Source organism: Seriola aureovittata, chromosome 6 (genome assembly GCF_021018895.1).
Source record: "Seriola aureovittata isolate HTS-2021-v1 ecotype China chromosome 6, ASM2101889v1, whole genome shotgun sequence".
Classification (NCBI taxonomy): domain Eukaryota; kingdom Metazoa; phylum Chordata; class Actinopteri; order Carangiformes; family Carangidae; genus Seriola; species Seriola aureovittata.
This window is the reverse complement of record NC_079369.1, coordinates 6,691,966-6,707,156: the sequence shown is the minus strand read 5'-3', so window position 1 is coordinate 6,707,156 and position 15,191 is coordinate 6,691,966. Positions and strand designations below refer to the sequence as shown.

General features: G+C 40.5%; 2 protein-coding genes across 4 annotated transcripts; one reads left to right on the top strand and one right to left on the bottom strand.

Annotated features, from left to right (window-relative positions):
• Positions 1-253: 253 nt before the first annotated feature.
• On the top strand, positions 254-6,567 carry LOC130171035 (flavin-containing monooxygenase 5-like). Of its 2 annotated transcripts, XM_056378804.1 has the most exons (11): positions 254-396; positions 1,582-1,722; positions 1,893-2,081; positions 2,188-2,353; positions 2,510-2,652; positions 2,964-3,163; positions 3,421-3,654; positions 4,050-4,171; positions 4,285-4,357; positions 4,497-4,566; positions 4,650-6,567. In XM_056378804.1, exons 2-11 carry the CDS (start codon positions 1,591-1,593, stop codon positions 5,010-5,012), a joined length of 1,692 nt encoding a protein of 563 aa, XP_056234779.1. In that variant the 5' UTR covers positions 254-396; positions 1,582-1,590; the 3' UTR covers positions 5,013-6,567. The 2 variants fall into 2 exon arrangements, with proteins under 2 accessions (XP_056234779.1, XP_056234780.1); XM_056378805.1 differs by lacking the exons at positions 4,285-4,357; positions 4,497-4,566; positions 4,650-6,567 and having other exon boundaries at positions 3,928-4,059.
• Positions 6,358-14,502, bottom strand: ctns (cystinosin, lysosomal cystine transporter). Of its 2 annotated transcripts, none has more exons than XM_056378808.1 (11): positions 14,445-14,502; positions 14,090-14,192; positions 13,669-13,747; positions 13,344-13,434; positions 12,867-12,970; positions 11,606-11,743; positions 10,807-10,906; positions 9,683-9,802; positions 9,058-9,228; positions 8,414-8,531; positions 6,358-7,742 (listed from the first exon to the last, which is right to left on the bottom strand). In XM_056378808.1, exons 2-11 carry the CDS (start codon positions 14,163-14,165, stop codon positions 7,600-7,602), a joined length of 1,140 nt encoding a protein of 379 aa, XP_056234783.1. In that variant the 5' UTR covers positions 14,166-14,192; positions 14,445-14,502; the 3' UTR covers positions 6,358-7,599. The 2 variants fall into 2 exon arrangements, with proteins under 2 accessions (XP_056234783.1, XP_056234784.1); XM_056378809.1 differs by having other exon boundaries at positions 14,090-14,167; positions 14,445-14,498.
• Positions 14,503-15,191: the final 689 nt, after the last annotated feature.

Genomic DNA, 15,191 nt, shown 5'->3' with positions numbered 1-15,191 from the left:
GGAATTAAAGCATTGGGTTTTTTTACCTGTAATTTCAAAATTGACAGTTTTGGCACAGTCAACTGTTACTGTTGGCAACTTAAATAGTTTGACTGACCATTTTTTGTATCTAAAACAATATCAGAGCTAAATGCCCTCCCCCTGTGGTGTAAATGGTTTAGTCCACTCCTGCACTGGGTAGACTTGTTCATTTCCCTTCCGTGTCACATGTTCTGCACAACACAGCATTCAGAATATATGAAGACATTTCCACTCCACCAGACAGGGTCAAAGTCCCTCCACACAGTACTGTTTAACTGATGAAGTGATAAGCAACAGCTCAGTTCATGTGAGTTTTCAGACTGTTTAACATTTGGTCACAGCTGCACAGGACTTGCAGTCAGCTTGCTGGAAAAGGTGAGAGCAGCTAACATGTACTCAGACTTCAACAGTACCAGTAGTGTTGTTCAACAATGATGACACCAAGTTTTGTGCCAATGATGTGCTGCTGATTGTTCCTGTGCCAAAAATGGGTCAGACACGCAGACTGTTAAATGATTTACTTCCTCAAAATTTGAACAACATTCCTATGAGTTTTGAAATAGTTAATGCTGTGAGACACTTGACACTGCAGTGCTTAAGAAGTTACAAACCCACTGCTGAAAATCATTCTGTTTTACTTGGTACTGAGGGGTAGAGGGGAAGAGACATTCACCCATTTAATGTGTCTTGTCCTTCTATTAGGTGGTATACCACTTAGATGCTGCTGCATGCTTCTTTTTAGCTTATCAAATGGTGTGGTCACCATTTGATAAGCTGAATTTGTGTCAGTTTAGGGGTCCTTCATATGAAAAAGTTTGAGAACCACTGTTTTAAAAATTCTGTAAACAATTGTCACTGCCACTAGATATCACACTAGACCACCAGCATCTCAGACCAAAGCTGCTTGGTCTTCCACACCTCTGATTTCTGTTTGGCCTTGAACCCCCCCCCACACACTTTCTTCACATGCTCAATCAGCAAGGTGTTAAGACACTCAGTGAAAGTGGCCAATAAAAACACGAGAAGCTCAAATTAATAAAGTTAGCCTACATGAGAGCCAACAAAAAACAATCAAGCCACTACATCTAGCAGCTCGTAGGGCTCTCCATCTCAAGAAAGATAAAACAGTACTGGCTCCATAGTTGGACTGGGAAAGAAATTCAGCTTTGAACTTAAGTGTTGCGAACAGTCGCATTTGACACTGATGGAGCCAGTAAAAACGATATGGATGTTTTGACAGTCCACCGGCCAGACAGAATTTGAGCTGGCGGTCCCCACTGCACCTACCTGCCTTAGTCTCCGCGCTTGGGTCCTCCCTGCCTGTATCTCAAAAACTATTGGATGGGTTGGCACCAAACACTAACTAGTAAAATATGAGCATATAGCAGACTAAAATAATATGATAAACCTGTTAAATACAGTACATCAGCATGTTAGGATTCTTACTTTTTTCATGTTAGCATGCTATTATTGGCATTTAGCTGAAAGCAGGATTGCCTCACAGAGCTGTTAGCTTGGCTGCAGACTCTTTCTGATACATTATGTCCTTCCCTTCACAAGTGTTCAGTAATGGTTCGACGTGTGGCGGTGATTGGAGCAGGCAGTTCGGGTCTGGCCTGTGTCAAGATCTGTGTGGATGAGGGCCTGGATCCTGTCTGCTTTGAAAGCAGCGATGACATTGGCGGCCTGTGGAGATTTAAGGTGAGTGCAGCTTTAAGAGCATCCCACATATTAATCTTGATGTTTAGTCTTGCATTCACGATATATGAACAAAGATTGTGTAGCTTGTGTTCAACAATAATTAACAGCAAAACGTCCTTATCACAGTGATGCTCTCATCGGCACTGTCTTGTTTTTCTTTGTGTCCACAGGAGTCACCTGAGGCAGAGCGATCCAGCATCTATCGCTCCTTGGTGGTCAACACCTCAAAAGAGATGATGTGTTTCAGTGATTTTCCCATGCCAGCTTACTTTCCAAACTATATGCACAACTCTCAGCTCCTGCAGTACTTCACACTCTATGCTGAGCACTTTCACTTACTCAGATACATTAACTTCCAGGTTAGTCCTGTTTTACCATGCCAAAAGTCTTATTCAAAATTATCTACATAATATCATGTAAAGTCTAAGATATTAATTTGCTTCATTGTGCACATTCATGATTCAGACCACAGTGAGGAGTGTTACACAAAGACCAGATTTCTCTCTGTCCGGTCAGTGGGACGTAGTGACCATAAACAGGGATGGAGAGGAAGAGAGACACATCTTTGATGCAGTCCTGGTGTGTTCAGGTCACTACACCCAGCCGGCCTTACCACTGTCAGAATTTCCAGGTCAGTAAACAAATAGATATCGCTTCTAAAACAGTTTTGTTCAACACACTGTACACTGCCATACAAGTTTTACAGAATTTGATGGAGGATTGAAGTGGGTTTGATTTATTTTGCGTCTTGTTTTCCTTTGCGGTTGCACCATCTGTATCTCCCCAGGATATGAGATGTTTTCTGGCAGGTGTTTTCACAGCTGGGAATATAAAGATGCAGATGCCTGCAGAGGAAAGAGGGTGGTGGTGGTTGGCATTGGCAATTCTGGGGGAGATATTGCTGTGGAGATTAGTAGATCTGCAGAGAAGGTAGGATAGAGAAAGAGTTGAAAAGCTTTGTCTCCAATTCTACAGGACAACAGTGACCAGTGGACTTGAAACAGATGATATGTACACGTATTCTTTCATATATTGTGAGGGTTTTATTTTACAATTATATTGCACGATAACGTTCAACATTCATCAGCATTGTCTTTTAATTGTATAGGAACAGTTTGCTGATATTAAATATCATACATTATTTCTATCCGTCTCATTTTTTCTGTATAGACCTAATAATGTTACACTAACAAGGATATATGCCCCATGTATTCACATCATCTTCTTATTCTCTCTGATAGACATTTCTCAGCACACGACAGGGGGCCTGGGTAGTGGGCAGGATGTCTACCAATGGTCTCCCCCTGGACATGACAGCTATCACCAGGCTCAACAACATCCTCATGATGCTTCTCCCCAAAGCTCTGGTCAACTGGGCAACAGAGAGAGCACTGAACCACAAATATGACCACAGACTGTACGGCCTGAAGCCCAGACATAGGTGACACATGTTCTTTACCTGGATGTTGTTGACTCCTCTCTGCCTCATGATCCCAGGTGTCCTGTCACACACCTTCAAAAATCTAACCCTTTGGTTTAGATATACATTGTACCTTTAATGCCAACATAAGTAAGTCACAGTAACAACTACATATTCTTCTAGACATGAGAATGAGCTAATACAACAGAGCAATTTTCAATGTGAGATCACATATGAAACAAAATAATATAATATTTATTATCTCATCACTTTCCCAGACTTTTGGACCGAAGGCCTCTGATCAATGATGATCTTCCTGGTCGAATCCTTCAGGGGGCGCTAGTCATGAAGCCCAACCTGAAAGGGTTTGTGGATTCAGGAGTTGTGTTTGAAGATGGCACAGTGGAGGAGAACATTGATGCTGTGGTCTTCTGCACAGGTTATAAAGGAAACTTCTCATTCCTGCCTCCAGCTCTGTCTGAGGGGCCTGATGGAGAGATGACATTGTACAAGTAAGTAAACTGATAACTTTTATTATGTACTTTTTATGCTTTATTATGCTTTACCATGGACAGCTTGTATACAAAATGTAATAATTAATAGTTTTATTTAAATGCCATATGCTTTGATTTTTACACAAAATGACATTCATTTGTGGACATTTTTATAAAGTTTTTAATAAAAGCAAAATTAAATGTATGATAATCAAAAATGATTACTCATTGAACTAGGTTGTAACGATACATCTGAAATGTCAGATTGTAAGATACGTTTCTTCGTTACAGTCACTCATGAATGAGGACCTTATTTGGATCTTAATTGTGTAAGGATTTTCATTTATTATTGTGATAGAAAATTATAATTTTAAAGGATGACTTTACTTTTTTCTTTTTTTTTTAAATTTCAGGAGGCTGTTTGCTCCGTCTCTACAACGCCCCACACTGGCCATCATGGGACTTTTCCAAACAAAAGGACCAATCATGCCCATTGTAGAAATGCAGGCACGTTGGGCTGTTAAGGTCTTTACAGGTAAACACTCAAAGCTTTATACAACACACACACACACACACACACACACACACACACACACACACACAGGATTGATGAGCAACATGTGTCAGTCTGTGCTGTTTGCCTTGAAGGTTTGAGTCATCTTCCATCTAAGAAGAAAATGCTGGAAGTCATTGAGTCTGAGAGAAAGAGAAACATGAACAGGTAGAAATCATCTTCACACTGATATCCCTTAGATGGATCAGACAGATTATTAATGTCCTTCCTGTGGAAAGCTGAAGTTCAACTCAAAATGTGTATTGTTGATAATGACATATGAAGGAATCCTCCTTTGTTTTCTCAGCTACCCCTGCCCACGACAGGCTGCTCTCCAGGTAGATTACATCCCATACCTGGATTTCATGGCCAAGCAGGTCAGTTCAGTTCAGCTTTGTATAAAACTGTGTTACCATGTGTATGTACAAAAGACACAATCATGTTAGACTTCCAATTACAGGTAGGAGTTCGACCAAACTTCCTGATACTACTTCTGAGAGATCCTGTGCTATGGGTGAAGGTCGTTTTTGGTCCCTGCACTCCGTATCAGTATCGTCTCACTGGCCCTGGTCAATGGGCGGGAGCCCGACACGCTATCCTTACTCAGTGGAAGCGGGTTGCTCAGCCTTTCACAACCAGAGCGGTACCAGAACCAGAGACCAGGGCATCGGTCATTTTTTCCCCCTGGCTGTTGACGTTTGGAGGAAGCGTGATAATGGCTGTGTTTCTGTCTAGAGATAAGATCATTCCAGCGCTGCAGGGTGCAGCTCAGATTCTGGACAGGAGCAAGATTTTTCTGAGGGACTCCTGGTTCAACAGTTAACCACAAGAACATGATATAAAATGTGTAAATAGACACTTACAGATCTACTATGATAAATACATTTGCAACATTATCTAAAACACAACAAACCAGAGGGCACACAGGTCTGGGAACTGTACAGAGTCATCTACTATATTTCTGGTGTTTTCCTCTTGTGTACTGAGAGAAAGCCAGCCTCCCACTTTTGATGTGGTGTACAAATACGATAGACAACACAGCTGACAAGCTAGAATAGCTTCCTCTATTTTTTCCATCTCCTTAAAAGGTCAGCACAGTTAAGACGAAAGTTTTTTTTAATTTTTATTTTATTGAAAATAATGAAATAACAATTATAAAAGATATAGACATGTAAAACAAAGAAGAAACAAAGCGAGGCAGTAATTATAACACTACAAAAGAATAGAAAATAGTGCAGATTGTCTCTTTGCTTAGCCCATCAAAATAACAGGAATAATTAATATTCATTTTGAACTTTTCCAGAAGATGCAGGATATACTTCTATATATATATATTTCTTTCATTTTATTGTTATTACAATCTGATATCCTTCATGCTTTTTTTTTCCAATCCCGAGTCATAGAAAACAGAAGACCAGAAAGTCTGCATTGGGGGATCTTGTATCCTACAACTAATCTGCTTGTTACGTCTTTTTTTGGGGGGGACTTCTAAATCAAAACCTGCGAAGCACCTTTTGAAATGAAATCAAAAACAACAGCATCTTGTTTTGATGTAGAAATTCAACATGAGACATTATTAACCTACTGTAATTTAAGGTTTCTACATAGAATGATAGTGCTACTGAGCCGTTTCTGAATAAAGTTTTATGTTTAAATTGAATATCTAGGTTATTTTTTTCCATTATATATTATGCCTGTATCTATATATAGGTATGGATATATAAACCTATGTATACCTTTAAACTTTATTTTATTTGGTATTAAAAAAAGTCTTAAATGTAACAAAGCAAAAAAAGCAGGAATGTGTTTTAACAACATCTCACTGTTAGTTTGGTTATTTTCTCCTCCAAAAGACTCATGGTGGAGACTCAGTGTTTTGTCACAGTGAGGTACAGCTGTGTTGAAGTGTAATAACCAGAGCTCAGCTGGTGGTGTCTGGAAGACACTGATCATACTGTGATGTTTCTGGACATCTTGGCGCCCCTGAGGAGACAGGTCTCTTCATTACAATACAACATTAGTTTCTTAAAATCCCTGTGTGATTCTAACATTGTCAAGTTTCTGATCATTTTTTGCAGGAGTTCCTTTGACTCAAAGTGTCTCTGTACTGAGGCGCAGGTGACTTACAGGTCCTGACCATGTTTTATGATCCAATACTACAATTTAAATCTAGTTTTTTCTTTATTATATAACTTACAGTACACATTTTAGGCATGCACTAAACAGTTTAGATACATGTTACAGCTGAATGGCTCTGTATAATGAAGTAAGTTAGTTGTTTCTTTATGTTGTAATCTCCAGAGTGTCAGTATGATCTGCACAGGATCTACACACAGACACTCTGTAACCTCAGCACCAACAAAATACTGAAATCAGAAGTGTGGTTTCACCTGTTCAATGTCACTGACACAGACATAAAACTATCTGATTTGACAGCTGTTTTCCAGGAGGTAACATCTGGAATAGTTGTTGGATTTATAGACTCTTAACCAAAATGCCAGAATCGGTCCTGATCACAACCATGTGATCCTCACTTTCCCTTTAATTTCCAGGTCTAGATAATTGTTAATCATTAATCACTCTTAGGGAGGCACACCTGTGTATACACATGATTCTTACAAAGGAACCGCTGGATCACAAATAATAATCACAAAATAGTGCCCCTCTACAGAGTCTGCCTGCAGTCTTCTCTCAGTATCAGGTGTTTACTGCAGAGCGAGCAGTAATGTAACACGTGTATTGGACGGGCGGAGACGGACTTTTAGAAAGAAAGCGCGCATGAAATTAATTGCAACAGATTTCTTCCTCCTCTTTGGTGCCCTTCTAGCTGATGGTGCACTAAACAACCTACACCTAACCTGCACAGTCGGTACTGAGAAAGGCATCTGTTCTTATAAAATATACAATGACCACACTTGGCTAAATGTGTGGCTCTCTGCTGATGTTTGTTGTAACAGTGGATTGTGCTACAGTCCTCTTTCTGGGAGTCTCAATTAGCACAATCAGACCTTCAGCAAACACTGTCACTACTGCAAGCTTAAATGCCATATTGAATTTAATAAAAAAAATGTTTCATCAATTGTTCTTTTTATACATTCTATCAACTCAATATTTGTACAGTGGTAAAAAAAAAAAAAAAAAAAGGAAAAAAAGTGGAAAAAAAGTGGAAAAAAAGTGCTGATCCTGAGATGTTTTAGAAGAAGGCACACTGAGCTCAGAGCTGCTGGAAACAAATCAGACGTTTAAATCTGCTCTGGAGAGCTCCATGACCACCAGGACCTCTCTCCAGTAACTTGAATCATCTGTTGCTTGATCAAGATTCGTTCATTCGTGTTGACCGAAAATCGGTCATGTGCTCCCATGTGAGTGTGTGTTTTTAGACAATCTATCCACACAGCATTGAGTCAGCGTCAGTCTTCTTGCGCTGTCACAGCTTCGTACTGCGGCCGTCTGTAGAGGCAGTAGTGCTGAGTCATGAAGAGGATGTCAAACACCACAGAGAACAAACCCAACCCGAACTTAGTGGGATCACCAAATATCAGCCTCCACTCATCTGAGGAGAGACACACACACATGACGGTCAGTGCAAACAAGCAGCTCTGTCAGTCAGATATACAGTAAACCATCTGTTGTGTAAGATGTGTGTGTGCTATCACCAGCAGGTCTTAATATAAATGCTGCTGGAAGAGCTTGTTTGAGTTTTCTGGTGCCAAATCAGATTCGACCAGTTATTAAACCCAGGGTTCACTGACTTTTCCCACCAGCTCTCTGAATATTTAATGGGTGTGTTCGGTAAAAACATGAAAGATTATAACTGTTTGTGTGTTATTAGCTTAAGCGCATCGTGACTAATTAATACAGAAAACCAGGTCATTCCAAAGGGGTAGGGCGATGATTAAAGTGATCACAATTTCGTCGTGACAATAGCACGACCTGACTACGTATAGGATTGTGCAACCCTACCAAAAAGGTTCACATACTTCTTGGTTCTTGCACTAAATCACCTTTAAGTCAAGAATATAGTGCAGACATCTTTGCGTGATTAGTGATCCAACCCAAGAAACTCAATTTTGTTTATTTTTTTACTTTATCAAATGGAAAACCTTCTTTAATCTCATTCAAATATGTGGCTGTTACATTTACATTTGAAAACTGTCTGCTCTAAATGCTACAAACAATACCAGATGAAGTACATCACAGGTCATATAAAGCTAAAGTACTTACCATTGTTGTAAGACTGTAAGATCATCTGTAGAATACTGAGGATTCCACCGGTGAAGTCCAACAACACATTCCCAATACTCCACCCCTCAGTGCTCTTTCGTCTGTAGTTCATGTACGCCTGGAAACAGTCAGAAAGCAGGCAACACTGTCATCATCTGTCAGTGATAATTCCCCCCATGACAACAACAAGATAATTCTGTGGAACAGCACTGAAACAGACTCTCTTTGCGTATGTTGTATAGATTTTACAGTAAACATGGAATCAATGAAACTGCAGTTTTTAAATCAGTGTATCTTCTCTACACAGAGTGAGCAGAAAAATACAGAAAATTGTACATTGTAATTCAGTTCAACAGTTGTGTAACAGTTCCTGCCTTTATGAAATTTAGAATCTCAGTTTTTGACAATGTCAGTGAGGTGAGTCAACTCTCATCTGTAGTGAGGCTGTAGTTTGTGCTGTTGCTTTGTTTTATTGTATCGTTTTCCCAATATACTTTCAGAACAAACAACGGCAGTCTTAAATAATGTAAACTCAACATTTTATCAAAGATAGTATTTCCTGCATGGCTACTGTGTTTCAGTGCATTTTATTCTCCCTGTGTTTCCATCTTTTTTTGGTGTCTGTGTGTGTGAGTGCAGCTTACCTGCGGCACATATTTGACCAGAGTGACTGCTAGTTTGATGTATGAGAAATAGTAGAGGTAATCCAGCCAGGTGATCTGTTTTGCTACAGCCAGAAACAAGCTGACCAAGGCAAACGCCCAGGCAAGCAGCAACAAAAAAAAGGCCGTCCAGGAGACCTTTTGACCCCCCCTCTGAAGGAGAGATGGCACAGTGGAGTCAGTGATGTCTGCACGTCCACACATATCATATCACACACATGACTGAATCAACTGCTTACAACTACAGTATGTAACTTTTCTCTAATAAGTTTTAGTTGACATATGCTCCAAAACATAACCTCATGTGGAGAGGTGCTATCAGAGGCGTCTGTGACCAGAGTCATTAAACAGCCTGGCAGCAGTGCAGAGATATTCCCCTCTAAAGCGTCTGTCGCCTTTGTAACCAATCAGAGAAGGCCAGTGTCTGAGGTGGCAGCTCACAGCTGTCAATCAATATGCTAACACGCTTCTGGTCTGCTGCTCCTCTTGCACTGAGGCTTCAAGCTAGCGCTAGTCGCTACGGCTAAACTCACAAGGCTGTGGATCCGGACACACATAGAAAGAACGTCCACTCTATCACAAGCATCTCTACATTACAGACACACACCTCATACACAGCCGCCTGGCCGATGTACACCAAACAGAGCAGGACAGCATGGAGACTGAAGAAGACGTCATTGGCGTTGACAGGGTTAATTCCATTCGGGTTCTTGTTCAGAAACTCCTCCTGCAGGGCAGGGACACAGCAACTTTACAGACACCTGACACTGTATACACTGTACGTGCATCACTAAAAAACCTACTGTGGCTAAGTTGGGCTATTAAATGCGTGATCCAAACCCTACACTGTGTTGCATCAATTTAAATATACCAACAAAATGTTTCTGAACAGTTTGTCGTCACTGACCTGAGATTCAGGCTGAAAGCAGTGACCTGGGAGGGAAATTCATCAGACAAAAATGTGGCATTGTATCTGATTAGGTAAACATGAATATAACTGTCATTTACCAGAATGCTGAAATCAGACAGCACTGTGAACAAGGACAGGAGCCATGCGCCAAATGTGGCCTTTACTTCAAGTTTCCCTTTTTTTTTTTTTAAATAATAAGTTTAAGATGCCTCCCTGTTTACCGATGTGTTCCTGTTGCTGTGCTGAGCGCTCCCACTATAGGACCGCATCCTTTGTGAGACGTGGTCTATGAAGGCATTGCCTTTATGGCCACTGTCAACCGCGAAGGCAAAACTGAAATGAAACTGTCTGGTCTATGGAGCTTTTCCTATTTATCCTGAGTCACTGTTTTATTTCCGCATTTGGAAGGAGCCATGAAGGAGTCATGAAGGAGCCTTTGAAATGGGACAACCTTGTTGCGCCACTGTGACCTAGTCAGTCTTGAAATGCAGCCTTCAAAGGATGCAGCCCCCTGAATTGAGACACAGCTTCTATCAGTTTTAAAGGAAACAATCCCAGGAACTTGAACAAATCAAACATTATTCATTCATGTCCATTTCTCCTGGTAATGTGAGGCTCATAGAAGATTCCCATTCTGTAGCCGCCTACTACAGTACAGTTATGTATATGACTGCAGATTGTTGGTTACAGTGGTCCCCCTGTGGTTTAGCAGTTCATGTCTGAAAGGTTTCTCCAGGCTCAGCAGTACTTAACACAACTGGTAGACTGATCTTCATGTGCATGAGCCGTGGAGTTCCCTTTTAAAGGAGGGAGGAAGTTACCTTTATATATGGGATCCAGAACAGCCCTATATTGAAGACACTGTAAGCGATGAAGCCAGTAAGGTTGAGAGCCAGGAAGTCAAAGTTGAGACCTACAACACTGAAAATAAATATGTTGGTGTTATTTGTCGGACTCAGTTTATTTTTCTCAGTTGTGCATACGTTTCTGCATGTACAGTCTAATCAGTCTTGTGAGAAAGAGAGAGGGGAAGTGAAAGAAGTCCACACTTGCCACTGAGTCACCAGAATACCATGAAACCCAATTAGATGACTACAATACAATAACTACAACTGATCTGCCCAGTGTGACCCGGAAAAAGTGTGAACCATGTGTATTTTTTTCTGCCTATTACATAAAATTAATAACGAAAATACATTTTCAAAAAACAATAAATAAATAAAACATTTTGTTGGGGCATCCTGGTGGCCTGAGGGTTGAAGATGCTGATCATGTATCTGGAACATCACAGTGTGACTCCTGCCACCTGCTTTTTTTTTTTTTATATGGATTTATCTATTTATGTGCTTTATTTTACAGATATGTTGTTTCGTAATAATTTCATAATGATCAAGATTATAGGGAATAACTATAACCAAGCAAGCAATGAATGCTGTACATATAACATAGCATGATTCTGTGTGTGTGTGTGTGTGTGTGTGTGTGTGTGTGTGTGTGTGTGTGTGTGTGTGTGTGTGTGTGTGTGTGTGTGTGTGTGTGTGTTTCTGTACAACTGATTCTGTGCTTCTTTGAGGTGAATCTGTTTAAACAAGAGTCCATTTGGGACAGACAGTAAACTACCTTTTCCTCCTCCAGTTTTCCCATGCTTGTGGATAGAAGGACACCGACCAGGCCAGAAAGTAAATCCAGCCAATCACTTGACTTATTACTGCCACAATGTTGCTATGGATGACCATAAAGCGGATCCTGACGGACAAACTAGAGAGGGGACAGAGAGGGGAAGTTAAAAGGATACGTTCACATTTTTTCAAGCTAGTAAAATAATACTCACATGTCCACATGTACATTGAAGGACAAACACCTTTCTGTAATTGTTCCTCCTGTCCATACTGGCTGTGAAGAAATCCCTTCCTGAGGCAGTTTCATTGTAAGTGATGGGGGACAAATTCCAAAGTCCTTTGCCGTGTCTCAGTTCACATGCTTCCATACTCACTTGCTATTTTGAGTGGATAAGTGCTTTCACACTGAGAAGTATGGTAACGTGCAGTGCACTACCCGAACGGTGCACTCAAAATGGTCAAAAAGTTGAGTGTGAAACTCTGGACACTTCTCACCCCTTAACGCTCACCTTCTGGGCTACAGAGAGGATGATGACCATCAACATTTTTCAAACTTGTAGAAAGGAAGGAGGACACTTTGTTGGCGCTGATGGCAGCTTAATTTCTATGCCGCATGAAACGGGGCACACGCAGGAGAGTAAAACATTCATCCTTAAAGTCACGTGCGGAAAGCAGCCGGTGGAAATTTTGGCAAGCGACAATCGCAGTCGAATGTTGCGATTGTCATTTCCAGTAAGCGCGCAACCGCAGTGTTTGATTTGAGACAACACTACCCTGTCAAAATCCACACACCACCCCAGTGAGTACACTGTGCACACAGTGTAAGTTTACTAACTCAAGTGTCTGATTTGAGACACAGCTCTTGCTTTGTGTAAAAATGCACTCCTAGATTCACCCAAAGCTAAAATGAAGCTTTAATAGTGTGTTAGACAAATCAAGTGATTATCTTCCAAAGATGCATTAGTATCAAATTCGTGCTTTGTGTAACTGCCCCCCTGCCGTGTCTCAGCAAGGAAACACTGGCAGTAGAAACACAAACAATATATTTTGTAATAAAATCACTGTAACTTTGGAGGATAGCCACTTTATTTACTGCTGAAGCCTCATATTAGCTTCTGCTGAACTGTAGAATTACCTTTGACACAGAACGACAACTGTGAATTTTGTCTCCTCAAATGTGCATATGTGTAAGTGTCAGCACTGTTTTAAGATTAGACTTCAAGTCTTATGTCAGTGCATGCTGCTTCTGTACTGATACCCACCTGTTGAGGTCCGTGCTGTTGCTAAGCAGGTATGTGGTCACCTGGCCGACATCATGGGCTGTCAGATTGAAAGTGACTGAGGTTGCGTCCACTGGCAGCAACACCTCAATAAAAACAAGAACAACATGAACTCAAGAGTTTTCAGCAGTCGCATGTATCCCCCTCCCCTTCCTCTACATATGATCCCTGCCTGCTGATGTAGACGCTTGCACAATGTTGAGTGACATTGATTTCATATTATAGATTCAAAGTATATTCATCAATAGAGCTCTATGGCATAGAGGAATAAGCTAGATCAGATTATTTCTTAGCAGGATAAATTGTTTGCAAATTCATTTAATCATTACAGTTATTCTCTGGGTACGGATTTGCAGAAGGAGATATTTTATATTAAGTTCAACGACGCATAAACATAAACTTGCATCCAGACTCGCCCAGAAGAAGACTAGTTTAAAAGTATTTGATTTCATGTGTTACCTCCTCTGGGAGTGTGATTATAGATGAGTAGTTTGTCTTGGAGCTGTAGGTGACATTAAACTGAACCACAACTGACTGGTTGGCAGGGGAACTAGAAAAAGACACAAAAATTCAGTCAGAAAAACACTGATCCTGACAGCTGTTTTTACAAACTACGTGTATTGGACGTAAACTAAAAAACTCAACTCAAATGGGTTGTACAAATAACTTATTGTGTCTTGATGGAAGGTAATGAGAACAACTTTCCCCAGTATATTATTGTACAATTAACATACTGAAAGAAACTTCTCTAAAAGCGTTGTGCAGAGTGTGTTTGTGTGGTTACCTGGAGGTAATGGTGATGTTTGCTACAGAGTCCTCCTCAAGTGTGACAGCATCAGGAGCAAGCAAATGCATGCTGGAGTCTGGAGGACAAACAGAGATGCTCACAGAAACAGTATGTTGATTGGCATCAAAAGGTGGTATGGATTGACATGATCATAATAAATAAAACTTATTTAATTTAACATCATCATAATCATCATGAGGTTTCTAGAACCTGTACGTCTTGAACATATGTTCCATTTCCTGAATGAAAAAACAACAGGTCAAAATACAGCCAGGTTCAACATTTTTGAGGAACAACCTCTGTGTATTTGCCTGAGCCCGCTGTGTCAGCGCCACCACAATGTCAATGCTATGAACTCATTGAAATATATTTTTACAGTGAAGCTGGTGTAGCCAAAAAAGCCATAAGAGTCAGTCACCTGAGAGGTTGGCCAGTGTCCACAGGAGCAGCTGCTGAGCAAACATCCACCTCTTGGCCAAGGCCAGACCACCCATCTCTGCAAAATGTTAGATACTGTCAACCTAAAGGGACACAAGGCAAACGAAGCATCTCAGCAATTAGACACAAAAAACATCTGAGCAGCTGCTACAGGAGCAATATGGTTCACATCAAACTAGCAGAGTAAAGTCACAAACTGAGTGGTAATTCTAATACATCACGTCAAACCTATTCATCATAATAGAGAAGTAGTTGCTGACTTACGAAACAAACTAAATAGACTTAATAACGCCCGCATTTAATTTGTCTGAACCGATAAAAATGGTAAAACTCACCGCAGCTGTGTGTGTTGCCTCCGCTGCTTCCTCATCAGCTGATCACAAGCACAAGACCAAGCTGAAGAGCTTCTTCTTCCTTGTATTTGTTTTTGTAGGTGGTGGCGCAGTACTGCCACCAACTGGTATGGAGCGTGGATCAGGACTCTAACCCATAGACTGTATATATAAAAACAGACGTGGGCTCCGGGTCATGGATGTATTATAAGAACATCCATGCGCCGGGTCTGGGAAATGAAGCCGATGCGGAAGTGCCTTAAACTTGCCTTCAATTGAATGACCATCGGGGGTCGACTCAGTTCAGCTTCCTCTGATGAAATGACAGACTAACTGTTTGTTTATTATCCTCTGTCTTCAGTATTCACAGGTTCAGTTTCTTACCTGCAACTTCATTTCTGCTGTCGTTGCAATGTGATGGTAGCAACACTTTTAAGAACAGAATTTATAAATATTAAACTGTGACACGAGTAGGTTGGAAACCAATGTCCTTTCTTTGATATTATTTATTGTTTATTTCTTTCATATTATGTTTTCCTTTTAATTAATCTTAATTTATTTCAATTGAAAATTGTTAATTAGGCACATTGTTGTAATTTAGAACCAGAAGTAGTAAAGTTGTATCCTTCATTTAATTATGTTCTTTGTTAACAGGATAAGCAGAATCCTGGTGAATGTTTGAGAGAGATTCCTTTTTTTATCTTTGGATGCATTAAGAATGTAAGACGTTTTAGTTACCCTTTCTTTATT

Bases quoted from the DNA above. Each gene is read 5' to 3' on its own strand.
- LOC130171035 (XM_056378804.1), top strand. From the start codon at position 1,591: ATGGTTCGACGTGTGGCGGTGATTGGAGCAGGCAGTTCGGGTCTGGCC. The intron at 2,653-2,963 runs GTAGGATAGAGA...TCTCTCTGATAG, and splicing joins TTAGTAGATCTGCAGAGAAG to ACATTTCTCAGCACACGACA. The intron at 4,567-4,649 runs GTCAGTTCAGTT...TTCCAATTACAG, and splicing joins TGGATTTCATGGCCAAGCAG to GTAGGAGTTCGACCAAACTT.
- ctns (XM_056378808.1), bottom strand. From the start codon at position 14,165: ATGGGTGGTCTGGCCTTGGCCAAGAGGTGGATGTTTGCTCAGCAGCTG. The intron at 13,435-13,668 runs GTAACCACACAA...GTCTTTTTCTAG, and splicing joins AACATCACCATTACCTCCAG to TTCCCCTGCCAACCAGTCAG. The intron at 8,532-9,057 runs GTAAGCTGCACT...GACTGTTTCCAG, and splicing joins TGGTCAAATATGTGCCGCAG to GCGTACATGAACTACAGACG.